Below are 20,515 nucleotides of genomic sequence, written 5' to 3' on the forward strand. Positions count from 1 at the left end.
ATTATCTGTATCCTGAGTGGACCTATAAAAATGAGTGTACTTCCTACTTCAAGCCAGAGAGACAGCCATGGCTGCTATCTTCATGAGAAACCAATGCATGGTATCTGAACTGGCAAAGTAATTGCTTTCTCATGAGTAAGCTTTGAGTCTTTCATATCTAATTGGCTTTGACTCAGTCCCAGAAAACACCTATGTGTAGCTGGGGTACTATATTCCCATAACTAATTGATTGTACATGTTGCTTGTATATTCTTTGGAGTCCCAGATATAAAAGTAATTTCATGTAGAAATATTCTGTAATAAACTTGAAAGCTAATTTCTCATATCCACTATTTCCTCTTGATCATTGTCCTCTGAAATAATTTGAGAGAGTGCACATCTCTAGTGATTTAGGAGTCTAGGTGTACGAGGGAAATACATAGAAGCAGCCTGGAATGATGTGTTCATCTCTGGCTAGTGGTATGACCACTGTCCAGGGGAGGATAAATACACCCTAAAATATACAAATCCTAGTACTATTTTTTCTGCTTGTCTGCCATTTCACTAATTATTATTATTATTAGTCTATAATATATATATATATATATACACACACACACACACATTGACATATGTCTTCATTGGGTACTACCAGTGTGAAACAAACTTGTTTGGTGTTGGATTGCTATAGTAGCAAGCTCATTTTCGAAAGAGATAGACATCCAAAAAGTGACATAAGTCAGCATTTGGACATTTATGTCACAGAAACGTCCACATCAGTATTATCAAAACCTCTTTTTGGACGTCTTTCTCTGAAGTCCGTCCAAATCTCAAGGGGGCGTGTTCAAGGCGGGACTTGGGCGTTCCTAAGACTTGGACATCTTTCAGCAATAATGGAACAAAACAAAGACATTCAGATGTTTTGAGCTAGACCTGTTTTTATAACGAATAGCTGCAGAGGGAATTGAAAACACTTCCCCAGGATCAAAGTCTGCTGTACTAACCACTAGGCTACTCCTCTACTCCACACAAGAGGTGCCCCAAATGTCCAGATGACCATCGGAGGGACTCAGGGATCACCTCCCCTTCCTCCTCCAAATCACAAAACATTTTTCCAAACAGCACTTTCAAAAGGAAGAGAGACTTTTTTTTGTAGAAAATGACCTTTCCTGTTCTGATTTTGGACATTTTACAAAAAAAGTTCAAATTCAGATATCCAAAAATGCCCCTTGTGCAAGTGACTTGCCCAAAATCACAAGGAGCAGCAGTGGGAATTGAACCCATGTTGCCAGGATCAAAGCCCACTGCACTAACCATTAAACCACTTCTCTGTTTCAGATGTCTTGCATTTGGACGTCTTTGCGTTCGAAAATGGCTGAAAATCAAAGACGTCCATGGTATTTTCAAAAACAAAGACTGACGTCCATCTTTTTTCTAAAATTACCTTTTCCCCGCCTCTGAGTTTGGACGTTTTACAAAGACGTACAAATTCCAACTTAGACGTTTCTTTCGAAAATGCCCCTCTAGGTGAATTTCTATATTTGGCAGAGTACTACTACGTTCAGTGATTGTCCTTTCCTAAGCACTTTTTACTACAGGATATCAAATCTCATCCCCTTAACAAGATTTAGTGGAGAAAGGAGATTGAAAAGGCTCTATTTTTCTGACTAAAGACCTCTGCTAATGAGACTAAGAAGTTATTTGAAGATGATGTTGAGGTGTCCCTTCGAGGAAGAGGTTCTAACAGATTTTGTTGTAGCATAGAAAGAATAGTCAGCCACAAGAAATGGTAGAGGAACTAAAATTTATTGAAGACCTGACAGTTTGCATTTCAATGAAGTACCTATGCCAGGGGTCTGCATAAAACATATCATTCAGTGATAAAGAATTATAGTTCACTTGTCCCCTGACAAAGGCATTTGGCTGAAACACAGACTCTCAGGTTTATTTTAGAAAGAGAAGTGCGCCCATCTTTTGACACAAATCGGGAGATGGGCGTCCCCAACTGCTTTCCGTTGCGGTGACGACCAAAGTTCCCGGGGGCGTGTCAGAAGCATAGCGAAGGCGGGACTGGGGCGTGCTTAACACATGGGCGTCCTCGGCCCATAATGGAAAAAAGGGCGTCCCTGACGAGCACTTGGCCGACTTTACTTGGTCCATTTTTTCTTGGGACCTGTTAATAATAATAAACATGCTGCATAAATATAATGAGAAACAGTTGAACAGTATAAAGTTCCTATGGTCAGTGAAGTGCAAGTATTAAGGCAAAAGAGATATGAGTCACAAACCTGTGAAAACAATAAGGGAGTCATAGAATCAACCTTGAGCAGCCTGGTGTGAAACAGAGACAGGGAGTCTGTGTAAGGGTAGCAGAAGGAATGTTGCTTGCAGACATTTGTAGATAAGAAATGTGAGAACAAGCTTCAAAGAAAAGGGTTGCTGACGTGCACATTGGGTGCAGTATGAATGTAAGTGTATTTAAACTGAGGAGAAGATATGTATCTTAAGCAAAGCAAAGCAAAGCAAGCATATATCTCTGTATTACTGCTGAGCAAACATATATCTCTATTATTGCTAAAAATATATTCTGTAAGTAGACTTTGCTTCCAGCGTGATGTTCTCATGCTGCCTCTGTCCAACGGAGGACAGTTGAAAAAATAAAATTTTTTTGATTATTCTTCTTTATAATAGGTGTCAGTTCCTTTGTTTACACACATATAAGGTAAAATTATGTATAATCATACCTGATAATTTTCTTTCCATTAATCATAGCTGATCAATCCATAGACTGGTGGGTTGTGTCCATCTACCAGCAGGTGGAGATAGAGAGCAAACTTTTGCCTCCCTATATGTGGTCATGTGCTGCCGGAAACTCCTCAGTATGTCGATATCAAAGCTCCATCCGCAGGACTCAGCACTTAGAGAATTACACCCACGAAGGGACACTCTGCCCAGCTCACCACCGCCGAAACGGGGGAGGGGAATTAACCCAGCTCATCCCCACACAAGTGGGGGAGGGGAATCCGTCCAGCTCATCCCCGCGGAGCGGGGGAGGGACACCACACCCGCCGATGCGGGGGGATCTGGCTTATCCTGCAACCGCAACCGCGGGAGGAGCTGACTGACCCTAACACCGCCGAAGCGGGAGGGGTACAAAGCTGCCCTACAGCTGCACGAAGCGGGAGGGAGTGCCGGCAGAATTTTAAGCCTCAATCCAGCCCCGTAAAACGGAGGGGAGAGGAATGCAGCAGCTCACTGTAACACAAACTCGTCTTAACTCTTGAAGAATCCAAGTGAACAAACTTGAACACGAAGTCTTTCTGAAGTAACTGAAGACTAAACTTGAACCTGAAATGCAACCAGAATAAAAACAGTACAGATATCTGGGAGGGGCTATGGATTGATCAGCTATGATTAATGGAAAGAAAATTATCAGGTATGATTATACATAATTTTACCTTCCATATCATCAAGCTGATCAATCCATAGACTGGTGGGATGTACCGAAGCAGTACTCACCCAGGGCGGGACATTGAAATCCCTGACCTCAACACTGAAGCTCCAAACCGGGCCTCCGCCCGTGCAGCCACAGTCAAACGGTAATGCTTGGAGAATGTATGAGCCGAAGCCCAAGTTGCCGCCTTGCATATCTCTTCCAAGGAGACGGATCCGGCCTCTGCCATCGAGGCCGCCTGAGCTCTCGTGGAGTGAGCCTTCAGCTGGATAGGCGGCACCTTCCCCACGGCCACATAAGCCGCTGCAATGGCTTCCTTGACCCATCTTGCCACTGTAGGCTTAGCAGCCTGCAGACCCTTACGAGGACCTGCAAACAGGACAAACAGATGATCCGATTTCCGGAAATCATTGGTCACTTCCAAGTATCTGATGATGACTCGTCTCACATCCAGATATTTAAGAGCAGAGTACTCCTCTGGGTAGTCCTCCCTACGAAAGGAAGGGAGACAGAGCTGCTGATTCACATGGAAGCGAGAAACAATCTTGGGCAGGAAGGAAGGCACTGTGCGAATAGTCACTCCTGCCTCAGTGAACTGCAGAAAAGGCTCTCGACATGAGAGCGCCTGGAGCTCGGAAACTCTTCTGGCTGAAGTGATAGCCACCAAAAAGACTGCTTTCAACGTCAGGTCTTTCAGAGATGCCTTCGACAAGGGTTCAAAAGGCGGCTTCTGCTATGCTCTTAGTACCAGGTTGAGATTCCACGCAGGCACCACTGAGTGCAGAGGAGGGCGCAGGTGATTAACTCCCTTGAGAAAGCGCACCACATCTGGCTGCGAAGCCAGGGAAGCACCCTTCAGGCGGCCCCTGAAGCAAGCCAGAGCCGCTACCTGGACTTTAAGGGAACTGAGCGACAGGCCTTTCTCCAGACCTTCTTGCAGGAACGCCAACACTGAAGAAATTGGAGCAGTGAAGGGAGAAAGTGAGCCTGCTTCACACCACGCTGCAAAGATACGCCAAACCCTGGCGTAAGCAGTAGAAGTAGAGCGCTTCCTCGCTCTCAGCATAGTGGCGATGACCTTGTCTGAGAAGCCCTTCTTCCTCAGACGCTGCCGCTCAATAGCCAGGCCGTAAGACCAAAGGGGGAGGGATCCTCCATCACCACGGGACCCTGATGTAACAGGCCCTGCTCCACTGGCAGCCGCAGAGGATCGTCGACTGAGAGCCTGATCAAGTCCGCATACCAGGGACGCCTGGGCCAATCCGGACCCACCAGGATTACCCTGCCGGAATGCTTTGCCACCCGGTCTAGCACCCTGCCCAACATGGGCCAGGGCGGGAACACATAGAGAAGCTCTTGTGTCGGCCACTGTTGGAGAAGAGCATCTAATCCCAGGGATCGAGGGTCCCGTCCTCTGCTGAAAAAGCGCGGCACTTGGCAATTGGCCGATGACGCCATCAGATCTAGGCTCGGCTGGCCCCAGCGCTTCGTGATGTCCAAGAACGCCTGAGCAGATAGCTGCCACTCTCCGGGCTCCAAGGTATGGCGACTGAGAAAGTCCGCCTTGACATTCATGACTCCGGCAATGTGGGCCGCTGAAAGCTGCTCCAGGTTCGCTTCCGCCCACTGGCAAAGATTCATAGCCTCCTTGGCTAGAGGGGCGCTCTTGGTACCTCCCTGGCGGTTGACATAGGCCACAGCCGTGGCATTGTCCGACAGAACCCGTACAGGCTTCAACACCAGTAACGGGATGAACTCCAAAAGCGCCAACCGAATGGCTCTGAGTTCCAGGAGGTTGATAGACCACTTTGCTTCTGCAGGAGACCAGAGCCCCTGCGCTGTCCTTCCCAAGCAGTGGGCTCCCCAGCCCGACAAAGAGGCGTCCGTCGTGACGACAATCCACTCTGGGGTCACCAGAGGCATTCCCGCAGACAACTTGTCTGTCTGCATCCACCAGCTCAGCGCCTTGCGCACTGCTGGGTCCAAGGGAAGGCGCACAGCATAATCCTCCGACATCGGAGTCCAGCGCTGCAGCAAAGAGTGTTGAAGTGGTCTCATATGAGCCCTGGCCCAGGGCACAACTTCCATCGTGGCCGTCATAGAGCCCAACAGCTGCACATAGTCCCAAGCCCGAAGGGGAGAGGCTACTAGGAACTGGTCCACCTGAGCCTGAAGTTTGACAATCCGATTGTCTGGCAGGAACACTCTGCCCACTTGGGTGTCGAATCGAACTCCCAGGTACTCCAGGGACTGAGTCGGGCGCAGCTGGCTCTTCTCCCAGTTGATGATCCATCCCAGGGAGCTCAAAAGAGCAACTACCCGGTCCACAGCTTTGCCGCACTCTGCATAAGAGGGGGCTCGGATCAACCAGTCGTCCAGATAAGGATGGACTTGTACCCCTTCCTTTCGTAGGAAGGCCGCGATGACCACCATTACTTTGGAAAAGGTCCGCGGAGCAGTAGCCAACCCGAAAGGGAGGGCTCTGAACTGGAAGTGTCGTCCCAGGACTGCAAAACGCAGAAAGCGTTGATGAGGAGGCCAGATGGGAATATGCAGGTACGCTTCCTTGATGTCCAAGGATGCCAGGAACTCTCCTGCCTTCACTGCCGCTATAACAGAGCGGAGAGTCTCCATGCGAAAGTGCCGCACTTTCAAGGCCCGATTGACCCCTTTGAGGTCGAGGATAGGCCGGACAGAACCTCCTTTCTTTGGTACCACAAAGTAAATGGAGTAACGTCCCTTGCCAAGCTGACTTTCTGGCACCGGAACGACCGCGCCCAGGCGGATCAGATTGTCCAAGGTCTGCTGCACTGCCACAGCTTTGACCGGAGACTTGCAGGGAGAGAGTACAAACCCGTCTTTTAAGGGTCGGCAGAACTCTAGTTTGTAGCCGTCTCTGATGACTTCCAGCACCCACGCGTCTGAAGTTATTGTGGTCCACTCGCCCAGAAACGAGGACAGCCGTCCTCCAATCTGCACTGGAGCGTGGACCAAGACCCCGTCATTGGGTACGAGACCCTGGGGGAGGACCGGAGGGAGCACCTCCGGGACGGCGGTCTCTGCGAAAGGAATGCTGCTTGGGGGAGAAATTCCTCTTGAAGGAAGAGGGGGCAGAGGAACCCGACCTGCCCGGGCGGTACCGACGGGCTTCCTGCAACCGTCCTCTGGAGGTACCGGGACGAGTACTAGCCCGAGCCCTGACCTCTGGTAATTTCTTGCCCTTAGACGTGCCGAGATCGGTCACGATTTTGTCCAGCTCGACCCCAAAGAGCAGCTTGCCTTTAAAAGGCAACCTAGCCAGGCGGGATTTAGAGGCGTGGTCAGCAGACCAATGTTTCAGCCAAAGCCACCGCCGCGCAGAGATTGTCTGAGCCATGCCTTTCGCTGAGGCCCTCAAGACATCATACAGCAAGTCTGCCAAATAGGCTAAGCCCGATTCCAGGGCCGGCCAATCAGCCCTCAAGGAATGATCCGAGGGGGAAGCCCGCTGCACCATAGTCAGGCACGCCCTGGCCACATAGGAGCCGCAAACTGAGGCCTGCAAACTTAAAGCAGCCGCCTCAAAGGACGACCTTAAGGCCGCCTCCAATCTTCTGTCTTGGGCGTCCTTTAGGGCCGTGCCACCTTCCACCGGCAACGCCGTTTTCTTAGTCACCGCAGTGATTAAAGAATCCACGGTAGGCCACAGATAGGCCTCACGTTCACTCACAGCCAAAGGATAGAGGCGGGACATAGCCCTAGCCACTTTAAGGCTCGCTTCTGGGACATCCCATTGAGCCGAAATTAAGGTGTGCATGGCATCATGCACGTGGAAGGTTCTAGGCGGGCGCTTCGTCCCCAGCATAATGGCAGAGCCAACAGGGGCTGAGGGAGAGACGTCCTCCGGAGAGGAAATCTTCAAAGTGTCCATGGCCTGTAACAACAGGTTGGGCAAATCCTCTGGGCTAAAAAGCCGCGCTGCAGAGGGGTCATCCGCTCCATCCGAGCGGGGATCCGTCTCCTCCAAGGAATCCGCAAAGGACCGTTGGGAGACCTCAGACACGCTGCCCTCATCTACATCGGAGGAGACAAATTCCTCCAAGGTCTGGGAATCAACCCGAGGGCGTTTACCTCTGGGAACCTCAACCTCTTTACCAGACGAGGGAGCAGGGGCAGCGTTGTGCATGAGGAAGGCCTGATGCAGCAGCAAAACAAACTCGGGGGAGAAACCCCCCAGACTGTGCACTTCCGCAGCCTGGGCAACAGCCCTAGACGCACCCTCAACTGGCGCTCGCAATAGCGGGGGAGAGACATGCTGCGCATCCAAAATGGCGTCCGGCGCGAAACTCCGCGAAGGAGCCGCGCGGGAAGAAGGGCTCTTAACTTTAGCCGCTTCTGTGCCGTCGCCCAAATTAAGGGCGTTCATGGCATTAATGTCTCCAACCTCAAGGGCGGCCCAAGAAGAAGCCGTCCGAGCCGCGTGGCCGGCCAAGATGGCGGAGGCGAAGAGCGGGGGATGGGTGTTTATGGCGGGAAAAACCGCCACGCCGGAGGAAGGACCGGGACATTCATCGGTCACGAAACTGTCACCCAACAAGGGCGAATCAGGCTTTAAGACCCCCGCATCCCCTCTAGAAGCGCTCAAGCGACCCGGGGAGCGACCCGGGGAGCGACCCTTTGCGCCCTCCGACGCCATATGCCACGAGGAGAAGAATCGGGGAACCCCCTGCCCGCTATAAAAAGGTAAAAATTACCTGCTGTCCGCTCCGAGTTGTAACGACCTGGTGTCCCAGTGAGTAGCTGCAATAGACGCTTAAATAAACGTCGAAATAAACGCCTTTAAGGACGTTCAAAATTTTTTTTTTTTTTTAACGGAGCCAGCGGGAAGGGGGAGAAAAGGAGGGACCTGGCACCACCAGGTTTGCACTTGCTCAAAAGAGCCCTCAACCCCAGGCACTCAACAAAACCTAAAAATTAGGCTTGGAGGCCTAGCCAGAGCTGCTGCTGTGTGTGACCACCACCTGCTGAGATAGAGAACATACTGGGGAGTTTCCGGCAGCACATGACCACATATAGGGAGGCAAAAGTTTGCTCTCTATCTCCACCTGCTGGTAGATGGACACAACCCACCAGTCTATGGATTGATCAGCTTGATGATATGGAAGGTGTAAATAAACAAATTGGCGACCGCGGCTGCCATCGCTCTGATTAAGTTTTTGGATTGGTAATCGTGTGACTTTCTTTCCTATGATCTCCAGAAATGGCCAGCCTGGATTGAGTAGGTTATAGACTGTCAATCAGCTGAACCGTGAGTATATCTTGAAGCAAAGTCTTTTGAAAAATTGCTTTTTTATTCTTGTATCTTTCATTATTTATATTATTGTTTGCTGTGTATTTTGCTAGCTTAGGCATTGTTTGTTATTATATCATGAGACCTTTTCAGTCTAAGAAGGAACCATCCCCTCAACCCGCTGCAGAGGGTCAGGGAGAAACATCTATCACTCCTTATGTTTTGTATGTAGATAGCCGAAAGAATTGCTCACCCCTTGTGCATGTTAAGGATACTTTTCCCTTTGAGGCACCCGTTATTCAAAAGGTCTGTGAGAAATGGGCTGGATATGCCTCACAGGATTCATTTTTATCATGGCCAGGTGGTGGTTCATTTGTAAGAACTTAGCTGTTGTCTGTTTTAAAATACATACAACAAAACAGAAAGGGAACATCCTTGCAGAAACACTTACATGTTTTAAATCTTTTTATGGTAGCAGCAGACTTATACCATGCTGATAAAATGAAAATTGAGACACAGACACGTGAAACAGCATGCATGAAGGCAGACGAGGAATTTCAAAAACAGCCTCCTTCATACCAGAGCTCTGAAGCTGCCGCAGCAGCACTACAACATCTTGGATACCTTTTGCAGAACCAGCTGCCACTGCTGAATTAGGAATGTCAATTAGACAATTTACAATCATTATTACATGTTGTTACCCATGAATTGGACATTGCTTTAACCGCCCTACAAAGGCAGATTGATGATGATGTTTGTGAACTTATTAATGATACCTCATGTTGTACTGTTATCAGAAATCAATTGTGAAAAATGCAATGCAGCGCATTCTTTCTCTAGCAAGAATTCAAGTAAGTGATTATGAAGGAATATTAGGCACGTCATGGTGGGATACCATAAAAAATTGGTTTGGAGGATTAGGTCCATGGTTAAGAGGGATTGTGACTGGATGTATTGTTTTCATATGTGTTGCAGGACTCTTATTATGTTGTTTGCCTTGTTTGCTTGGTTGCTGGAGACGAACATGTCAAGATTCATTGAAAATGACCATGGTAACTCAGATACAAAATATAATGCCTGACACCAGTGACTATGAACCAAACTGTCCTGGGTTACTGATGACTCCTGAAAGTTCTGTGGTTTGATAGAAAATGTTTGTCATTGCCATGACGGCCTGAGGTGTTACCTATTTATAGGATGATGCCCAGTCTAACAGTGATGAAAACTATAACTATGAAATTTTGGTGAACCTTGCTTTACAAGGTTCAAGGGAGGATTTGTTAATAATAATAAACATGCTGCATAAATATAATGAGAAACAGTTGAACAGTATAAAGTTCCTATGGTCAGTAAAGTGCAAGTATTAAGGCAAAAGAGATATGAGTCACAAACCTGTGAAAACAATAAGGGAGTCATAGAATCAACCTTGAGCAGCCTGGTGTGAAACAGAGACAGGGAGTCTGTGTAAGGGTAGCAGAAGGAATGTTGCTTGCAGACATTTGTAGATAAGAAATGTGAGAACAAGCTTCAAAGAAAAGGGTTGCTGACGTGCACATTGGGTGCAGTATGAATGTAAGTGTATTTAAACTGAGGAGAAGATATGTATCTTAAGCAAAGCAAAGCAAAGCAAAGCAAGCATATATCTCTGTATTACTGCTGAGCAAACATATATCTCTTTATTATTGCTAAAAATATATTGTGTAAGTAGACTTTGCTTCCAGCGTGATGTTCTCATGCTGCCTCTGTCCAACGGAGGACAGTTGAAAAAATAAAAATTTTTTGATTATTCTTCTTTATAATACGTGTCAGTTCCTTTGTTTACACACATATAAGGTGTAAATAAACAGACCAAACCTCAAAAATGTGCTCGAACTGACCAGATGACCACCGGAGGGAATCGGGGATGACCTCCCCTTACTCCACCAATGGTCACTAACCCCCCTCCCACCCTAAAAACAAAAAACATTAAAAATATTTTTTGCCAACCTCAAATGTTATACCCAGCTCTCTGACAACAGTATGCAGGTCCCTGGAGCAGTTTTACACTTGTGGTGGTAAATGTGAGCCCTTCAAAACCCACTGTACCCACATGTAGGTGCCCCCCTTTGTAAGGGCTATGGTAGTGTTGTACAGTTGTGGGGAGTGGGTTTTGGGGGGCTCAGCACACAAGGTAAGGGAGCTATGCACCTGGAAGCAATTTCTGAAGTCCACTGCAGTGCCCGGTTGGTGTCCTGGCATGTGAGGGGGACCAGTGCACTACGAATGCTGGCTTCTCCCACGACCCAAGGGCTTGCATTTGGTCATTTCTGAGATGGGCGTCCTCGGTTTCCATTATTGCCAAAAACCAGGGACGACCATCTCTAAGGTTGACCTAAATGTTGAGATTTGGGCATCCCTGACCGTATTATCGAAACGAAAGATGGCTGCCCATCTTGTTTTGATAATACGGGTTTCCCCGTCCCTTCGCCGGGACGTCCTGCGAGGATGTCCTCAGGAAAACTTGGGTGCCCCGTTCGATTATGCCCCTCTCTGTCACTTTGTCAATAACATTTGTTTCCTCTTTTCCTTCTTATGGCTGACTAAGCTTTATCTGGTGTTCTATGTCGTAATCTCTATTTTGTTACTTCATTCATAAGAGCACAGAAATTACCATACTAGGTCTGATCAAAGATCCATCCAGCCCAGCATCCTGTTTCCTGCCATGATTGTGCCATGTGAAATACAAAGCAGAAACACACTCAGCAGGAGCACCAAAACTGAATGCATATGATTTAGGATTACATACCACACGATCCCCCAACAAGGTTATATTTGAGGCTACTAAGTACTGGGGCTCAGCAGAGCAGAGGGTGAAATTTCTCTGTGCAAATTGTAGCCACGGTCACACAGCAGAGTTATAGTAACTAGAAACCAGTTACACACAGAGCCCGGGACACAAAATCTCCCAGGGAAAACGTCTCCAAATGAGCTCCCTTATCATTCCCCACAGGAGTGTCTCAAGACGTCACTCCCTACCCCGGGTCTGCTTGGGGTCCGGACTGTGCAGTGTCCCAGTTTAGAAACTGCAGCAGTGTTTGTCCCCAGCTTCCTTATTTTATTACAGTCTCCTACCTGAGCAGGAACTTCCACAGGCATTTAATTGTCTATCTATCTACTTATCATTTCTATAGCGCTACAAGGCATATGCAGTGCAGTCCCTGCTCAAAGAGCTTACAATCTAGATAAGACAGGTAAACAGACAGAACAATTAAGGGTAAGGGAATAAAGAGGTGAGGTTAAAGGACAGGGTAAGTGAGTTAGGAGTCAAAAGCTTTTGTACTCTCTCTCTCTGACAGAGAGAGAAGCTAACTTGTATCCTCCAGTGCTGGGAGACAGAACAAATGAGCAAAAACTGAAGCTTGGAGGGGGAAGTTTCTGGTTAACCTGTAAATTAATGTAAGAAAGAAAAAGAGTAGTTACTTACCTGTAACAGGTGTTCTCTGAAGACAGCAGGCAATATATTCTCACATATGGGTGACGTCACGTCGGCCCGGAGGACTTTCTAGCAAAGTCTTCTTGAAAATTGAAAATGTCACTCGCCACGCAGGCGGATGCACTGCGCATGCGTGCATCCCTTTTACCGCCCGCCGCGAGGACACATTCCTCAGTTAGATCCAAAAGAATAGAGGAATACAACTCCTAAGGGGAGGTGGGAGGGTTGTGAGAATACATAGCCTGCTGTCTTCGGAGAACACCTGTTACAGGTAAGTAACTACTCTTTTGCCGAAGACAAGCAGGCTAATATTCTCACATATGGGTATCCCTAGCCCCCAGGCTCACTCAACATAACAAAGAGTGGTCAATTGGGCCTCGCAACGGCGAGGACATAACTGAAACTGACCTGAAACAAAACACAACTAACTGAGAGTGCAGCCTGGAACAGAATAAAAATGGGCCTAGGGGGGTGGAGTTGGATTCTAAACCCCAAACAGACTCTGCAGCACCGACTGCCGCGTCGGCTATGTTTCTGAAGGCAGTAATGAGATGTAAATGTGTGGATTGAAGACCACGTCGCAGCCTTGCAAATCTCTTCAATGGTGGCTGACTTTAGATGAGCCAGTGACGCAGCCATGGCTCTAACATTATGAGCCGTGACATGACCGTCTAAAGTCAGCCCAGCTTGGGCGTAAGAGAAGGAAATGCAATCTGCTAGCCAATTAGAAATGGTGCGCTTTCCGACAGCAACTCCCCTCTTATTGGGATTAAAAGAAATAAACAACTGGGCGGACTGTCTGAAGGGGCGTGTCCGCTCCACGTAACAGGCTAGTGCTCTTTTACAGTCCAAAGTGTGCAACTTGCTTTCGCCCGGACTCATGTGAGGAGGGGGAAAAAATGTTGGCAAGACAATTGACTGGTTCAGATGGAACTGCCACCACCTTCGGTAAAAACCTTGGGTGCGTGCGGAGAACTACTTTGTCATGATGAAAGACAAGGAAAGGTGCATGAACTACCAGGGCCTGAAGCTCACTGACCCTACGAGCTGAAGTAACCGCCACCAAGAAAATGACCTTTAAGGTCAAGTACTTCAGATGGCAGGAATCCAGTGGCTCGAAAGGAGTTGTCATCAGCTGGGTGAGAACGACGTTGAGATCCCATGGCACTGGAGGAGGTTTGACAGGGGGTTTTGTCAAAAACAAACCTCTCATGAAACGAATCACCAAAGGCTGTCCAGAAATAGGCAGACCGTCTACACGTGAATGATAAGCACTGATTGCGCTAAGATGAACCTTGACCGAGTTGGTTTTAAGACCGGACTCAGATAAGTGTAGAAGGTACTCAAGCAAGGTCTGTGCAGGACAAGAAAAAGGATCTAGGGCCTTGCTGTCACACCAGACGGCAAACCTCTTCCATTTAAAAGAATAACACTTATGTGTGGAATCTTTCCTGGAAGCAAACAGGACTCGGGAGACACCCTCAGGGAGACCAAAAGAGGCAACCTCTACGCTCGCAACATCCAGGCCATGAGAGCCAGAGACCGGAGGTTGGGAAGCAGAAGTGCCCCCTCGTTCTGAGTAATGAGGGTCGGAAAACAGTCCAATCTCCATGGCTCTTCTGAAGATAGTTCCAGAAGAAGGGGGAACCAGATCTGACGGGGCCAAAAGGGCGATATCAGAATCATGGTTCCCTGGTCTTGCTTGAGTTTCAGCAAAGTCTTCCCCACCAAGGGAATGGGAGGATACGCATACAGGAGTCCTGTTCCCCAATAAAGGAGGAAGGCATCCGATGCTAGCCTGCCGTGGGCCTGAAGTCTGGAACAGAATTGAGCGATCTTGTGAGTCTCCTGGGAAGCAAAAAGATCTATCGAGGGAGTGCCCCATACTCAAAAAATCTTTTTGGCAATAGTCATGTTCAAGGACCACTCTTGAGGCTGCATAATCCTGCTCAACCTGTCGGCCAGACTGTTGTTTACACCGGCTAGATAAGTGGCTTGGAGAAACATCCCGTGTTGGCAGGCCCATAGCCACATCTGCATGGCCTCCTGACACAGAGGGCGAGATCCGGTACCCCCTTGCTTGTTGGTGTAATACATTGCAACCTGATTGTCTGTCTGAATTAGAACAATTTTGTTGGATAGCCGATCTCTGAAAGCCTTTAGAGCGTTCCAAATCACTCACAATTCCAGGAGATTGATCTGTAGATGCTTCTCCTGAAGAGACCAAGCTCCTTGAGTGTGAAGCCCATCTACATGCGCTCCCCACCCAAGGAGGGATGCATCCGTCGTCAGCACTTTTTGTGGCTGAGGAATTTGGAATGGGCATCCCAAGACCAGATTGGAGCGAATGGTCCACCATTTGAGGGAGTTGCGAAAATTGATGGACAGCTGGATGACATCCTCCAGATTCCCTGTAGCCTGAAACCACTGGGAAGCTAGGGTCCATTGAGCAGATCTCATGTGTAAACGTGCCATAGGTGTCACATGAACTGTGGAGGCCAAGTGCCCCAGAAGTCTCAACATCTGCCGAGCTGTGATCTGCTGAGATGCTTGCACCCTGGAAGCCAGAGACAGAAGGTTGTCCGCTCTGGGTCCTGGAAGATAAGCACAAGCTGTCTTTGTGCACAACAGAGCTTCAATGAATTCCAATTTCTGGGCTGGAACGAGATGGGACTTGGGATAATTGATGACAAACCCCAGCATCTCTAGCACCTGAATAGTCATCCGCATGGACTGCAAAGTTTCTTGTGGGGAAGTGTTCTTCACCAGCCAATCGTCCAGGTAAGGAAACACATGCACTCCCAGTCTGCGTAGTGACGCTGCAACAACTGCCAGGCACTTTGTAAATACCCTGGGAGCAGACGCCAAGCCAAAAGGCAAAACACAGTACTGAAAGTGCTGTGATCCCAGCCGAAATCGAAGATACTTCCTGTGAGCTGGAAGTATCGATATGTGGGTGTAAGCATCCTTCAAGTCCAGAGAGCATAGCCAATCGTTTTCCTGAATCATGGGTAGAAGGGTGCCCAGGGAAAGCATCCTGAACTTTTCTCGGACCAGATATTTGTTCAGGGCCCTTAGGTCTAGGATGGGACGCACCCCCCCTGTTTTCTTTTCTACAAGGAAGTACCTGGAATAGAATCCCAGCCCTTCTTGCCCTGGTGGAACGGGCTCGACCGCATTGGTACTGAGAAGGGCGGAGAGTTCCTCTGCAAGTACCTGCTTGTGGTAGGAGCTGAAGGACTGAGCTCCTGGTGGGCAATTTGGAGGTTCGGAATTCAGATTGAGAGTGTACCCGGACCGGACTATTTGAAGAACCCACCGATCGGAGGTTAAGAGAGGCCACCTTTGGTGAAAAAATCTTAACCTCCACCCGACCGGTAGATCGTCCGGCACATGCACTTTGATGTCGGCTATTCTCTGCTGGAGCCAGTCAAACACCCGTCCCTGGTTTTTGCTGGGGAGCTGCAGGGGCCTGCTTCGGTGCACGCTGCTGACGAGAGCGAGCGGGCTGGGGTCGAGCCTGAACCGGCTGACGGGAATAAGAAGTGTACTTACGGCCCCTAGAAACGTAAGGAGCACTTCTCTTTCCCTTAAAAAACTTCCTAGAGGTGGAAGTGGATGCAGAAGGTGCCCGGCGGGAGAGAGAATCCATAGCGTTATCACGCTGGTAGAGATGATCAATCATCTCCTCAACCTTCTCTCCAAAAAGGTGATCCCCCCCGGCACGGGATAGCTGCTATTTTCTGCTGAGTTCGTTCCTCCAAGTTAGAGGCACGCAGCCATGAGAGTCTGCGCATCGCTATACCTTGGGCAGAAAATCGGGATACCATATCACAAGTGTCAAAAACGCCCCTGGACAGGAACTTGCGACACACCTTCTGCTGCCTGACCACTTGGCGAAAGGGTTCAGCTTTCTCCTGTGGGAGTGCGTCTACCAAACTCTCAAGTTGCCTCACAGAGTTCCGTAAATGAATACTCGTGTAGAGCTGGTATGATTGGATTTTGGCCGCGAGCAGACCAGCCTGATACGCCTTCCTCCCAAAAGAGTCCAGAGTTCTATACTCCCGCCCCGGGGGCGCCGAGAAGTTCCTAGAACTTCTGGCTCTTCTGAGAGCGGAATCCACCACTGCTGAATCATGGGGCAACTGAGCCCGCATGAGACTGGGTTCCCCGTGAATCCGGTACTGAGATTCAACTTTCTTAGGAACGATTGGGCAAGAAAAAGGCTTCTCCCAGTTCCTCAACATCACTTCCCTGAGTGTCTCATGGAAAGGAACTGTGGCAGAAGATGTAGGTGGAGATGGATAGTTCAAAACATCAAGCATCTTGGCTCTGGGCTCGTCCACAATTTCCACAGGGAAGGGGATGGCCTCAGACATTTCCCGAACAAAAGAGGAGAAAGACAAACTCTCGGGAGGAGAAAGCTGTCTTTGGGGTGAGGGAGTAGAATCAGATGGGATGCCTTGAGAATCCTCACCAGAGAACTCCCCACGCATTTCATCATCATCTGATGAGGTATTATCAGATGGGGCTAAAAGCTCAGACAGAGCTGCCCGAATCTGAGCCCGCCTCGACGAAGAGGCCTGACGACCTCGATGATGATGTCGAGAAGTCGACGGCCCCTGAGATTCCGGTGAAGCTTCCTGCACCGATATCTCCAGAGAGCCGACCCGGGATGTCAATGACACCGGCACCGGAGGCGGCACCGGTGAAACAGACCTCACCACGGGCTGAAGGCCTGACGCATGAGCTTCCGGCACCTGCGACACCAATAGCCCCGACACCGTCATCTCTGAACCCATCGACACCGGCACCGATAACCTCGGCGCCGATTGCCACTGCTGCATCATTTCCATAAAAAAGGAAAAAAGGCCTGCATACGCTCATCGAGAGTTGCTGCCGGAAGATGCTGGAGGGTCGGTTGGGGCAGTGGAGGCGAAGTCTGCTGAAGTTGCGGAGTGGGGACTCGGCTGCCAAGGGACCCACGTGCCGGCACCTCAGTAATAGAGGGAGAGCGATCCTCTCGGCACCGACGCTTCTCGGGTATCGAATGTATCGATGACCCAGAGCTCTCGGTGCCGTGATGTGAAGGAGAATGATGGCGGTGCCTCTTGGCCTTCGCCCGATGCCCGTCGTCGAGACTCCTCGGCACCGGAGAAGAGGACGTGGAATCCATACGCCTCTTCGGGGCCGGGTCCGATGCAGGGCGGTCCCGGGGGGTCTGCAAAGCAGGAGGCGCCGAGGCGGGTGGAGACCCACTCGATGTATCACTGCTCCCAGCGTGCATCGGTCGTTTGGCAGCCTGTCCCCGGTCTCCCGGTGCCGATGCTTCCTTCGAAGTCGACCTCGATGACACTGACTTCGACATCGTCTTCAACTGCACCGACTTCACCGGCGCCGATTTACGGTGCCGACGGCGTCAAGGCACCGGGCCCAAAAATCTTCTCCCTTTGGGCATCTCGAAAGAGCAGTGTCCGCTTTTTCATTGCGAGACACAACTTGCAGCCCTCCGAGCGGTGATCCGGCCCAAGGCACTGTAAACACTACGAGTGTGGGTCAGTGCTGGAGATGGCCCGATGCCAGCGGGCACAAGGCTTAAAGCCGCTGGGCGTCTTGGATGACATGACAGGAAAAACAGCCCCTGCCAAATCAAAAGACGTGATTGTGTCGTGAAACAAGAGGACACACAAAAAAAAAAAAACCCGAACGAGCGATTTAAATAAAATCGCAGACTAAAAGGAAAGAAAACGTAATAAACGAAAAACATAGTAACATAGTAGATGACGGCAGAAAAAGACCTGCACGGTCCATCCAGTCTGCCCAACAAGATAAACTCACATGTGCTACTTTTTGTGTATACCCTACCTTGATTTGTACCTGTCCTTTTCCGGGCACAGACCGTATAAGTCTGCCCAGCACTATCATAAACCCTGGGAGTCACAAAGCTCTTCTTCCCGCTCCAAGAGCACTAGAATTTGAGAGACTCCACCTTCTCTTCCCTCCCTTATGGCAAAAGATCCTCGGCGATTGTGCGCAAATAGGAGGGTCAGGGAGAAGAATCAATCATCTCCAGAGTTAAAATACCATCAACAGAGAAAACAAAACAAAAATTCGGAGGATACATGTAAAATGTCCATATTGTAGCACTATAGAAATGATAAATAGTAGTATTAGTATACGACTGCCAAAAAAATGGAGTTTTAAAAGTTTTCTGATGGAATCCGGGAAGATCCCGCTGTATCCGTGTTTTACCTTTCAATAGCGGCATTTGCTATTGTTTTGAGTGTACTTGTAACTCCGCCTACTGGCTTCAGTCCATATAATGGGAACGATAGCTTCGTACCGTCTCCTGTTCTCAATCTAACCTCCTTGGTTTGAGGTTTTTCGACTCATGTTGGGCGCTCACAAGGAGGTTTAATAGAGCCTATCTAGTTCACTGTAATTAAGGAAGCGGTTAATCTCTGTTTCCACTCCCCCGCACAGCCGTCATTGCTGTTCACTCAAAACAAAGCTTGCTGCTGCATCCACGTTGGCGCTCTGTTGGTAGCAACCGTAGCATTTGTATTTCATCTCTCTTATATTTCCAAACACGCACGCTGACGTCTGCAGTACACGGCCTGGATTGGCCGCTGTCAAAGACAGGACGCAAACTGAACCGCCTCTCTCCCTCCTCCCTTATCCGTGATAGTGGGCGGATTTTTCTGCTATACCCGCCCCATGAACCATTCTGACCAATCAGCACTAAAAGGAGTAGAGCCAAGAAAAAAACTGTCCCTCAACTAAAGCTCCGCCCCTCTTGTGATGTCATCAGTCTGTGCAGAACAGAGCAGAAACGTGCAATCTTTTTTCTTTGTTCCTTTAATTTACAGGTTAACCCTTAGCAGAAACTTCCTCCTCCAAATTTCAGCTTTTGCTCCCAGCACTGCAGGAGGTAAATCAGCTCCTCTTTCTCAGTCATTTCTAATCCTGCAAAAGCAGAGAATAATATGCCAGCGGGACAAACACTGCTGCAGCTTTCCTTAAACTGGTCCCAAGCAGACCCGGAGTTTGGACACATTGTCCCCTGGGAGATTTTGTGGCCCAGGTTCTGTGTGAAACTGGGTTTTATGTGACTACAGTTTGCTCAGAGAAATCTCTCCCTGGTGCTCTGAAATATAACCCTGTTGTAGGATCGTCTGTTATGTAATCCTAAATTCTATGCGCTCAGCAAACTTTTCCTTGCCCCAATGAGCACCATTTTGGTGCTGCTGATGGACAGGATGCAGAAGATGCTGAGTGAGTTTCTGGTTTGTATTTCAGATGCGAGTGACGTTTGAGGACATCGCTGTCTCTTTCTCCCAGGAGGAGTGGGAGTATTTAGATGAAGAGCAGAAGGAGCTTTACAGGGAGGTGATGAAGGAGAATTATCAGACCCTGATCTCACTGGGTAAGGGATAAGTTTCTGTTTTTATTAGCAGTATCTGAGTATCATTATAAAGCCAAAGAGCAAAAAGTCACACGGAAAATCAAATAGGTTTATTCTCAAAAATAAAATTATATAGAAACTAGTAAAAAAGGCCCGTTTCTGACACACATGAAACGGGCGCTAGGAAGGTTTTCCTCGGAGTGTGTATGTTTGACATAGTGTGAGAGAGAGAGGGTGAATGTGGGAGTGTGTGAGTTTGACAGAGAGAGTGAGACTGGGTGCGAGTGTGTGAATGTGTGTGTGTGTGGCTGGGGGGGCCTCCTCCTTCCCTCCCTGTTCCAGGGGCCCTCCTCCCTTCCTTCCTCCCAATTCCATGGTTTTTCCCTCCCCTCCCTCCCTCCCTCCCTATTCCATGGTCGTTCCCTCCCTCTGAGTTCCAGGGTCGTCCCCTCCCCCTCCCTCTGAGTTCCAGGGTCGTCGTCCCTTCCCTCCGAGTTCCAGGGTGGTCCCCTCCCGCCCTCCAAGGTGGTCCCCTCCCCCAGAGTTCCAAGGTGGTCCCCTCCCTCCCTCTGAGTTCCAGGGTCGTTGTCCTCTCCCTTCCCTCCCTCCCACGATCGTCGTACCCTCCCCTCCCTCCGAGTTCCAGGGTCATCGTCCCCTCCCTCCGAGGTGGTCCCCTCCCTCCCTCCCAGTTCCAAGGTGGTCCCCTCCCTCCCTCTCTCAGAGTTTCAGGGTCCCCCTCCCTCCTTCCGAGCCTCCCTCCCTCCCTACCACTTCCAGACCCCCTATCTCCGAATTTAAAAAGTCATGTCGGACTTACTAAGTCGGGGTTATGTGGTCCGGAAGTAGCGCTAAAAGCTGTGCAGGCTCGGTCCTTCTCTCGATCACTGTCTCTCAGCTGTGGTCCCGCCCTCATTTCCTGTTTCTGCAAGGGCG

At 49.2% G+C, this 20,515-nt stretch overlaps 2 protein-coding genes across 3 annotated transcripts in view; one reads left to right on the forward strand and one right to left on the reverse strand.

Annotated features, from left to right (window-relative positions):
• LOC115463276 (zinc finger protein 271-like) overlaps positions 1 to 20,515 on the reverse strand; it is a 972,359-nt gene that overhangs the window by 203,594 nt on the left and 748,250 nt on the right. The window lies entirely within an intron of this gene.
• Positions 19,007 to 20,515, forward strand: part of LOC115463404 (oocyte zinc finger protein XlCOF6-like) — a 60,545-nt gene continuing 59,036 nt past the window's right edge. The window contains exons 1-2 of one of the 2 annotated variants that reach the window (XM_030193872.1): positions 19,007 to 19,105; positions 19,474 to 19,600. In XM_030193872.1, coding sequence (XP_030049732.1) covers positions 19,474 to 19,600 — 127 coding nt within the window. In that variant the 5' untranslated portion in view covers positions 19,007 to 19,105. Of the gene's footprint in view, positions 19,106 to 19,271; positions 19,357 to 19,473; positions 19,601 to 20,515 lie in introns of those variants that run through there. The other variant, XM_030193880.1, reaches the window with a different exon arrangement.

Source organism: Microcaecilia unicolor, chromosome 1 (assembly GCF_901765095.1).
Source record: "Microcaecilia unicolor chromosome 1, aMicUni1.1, whole genome shotgun sequence".
Lineage (NCBI taxonomy): Eukaryota > Metazoa > Chordata > Amphibia > Gymnophiona > Siphonopidae > Microcaecilia > Microcaecilia unicolor.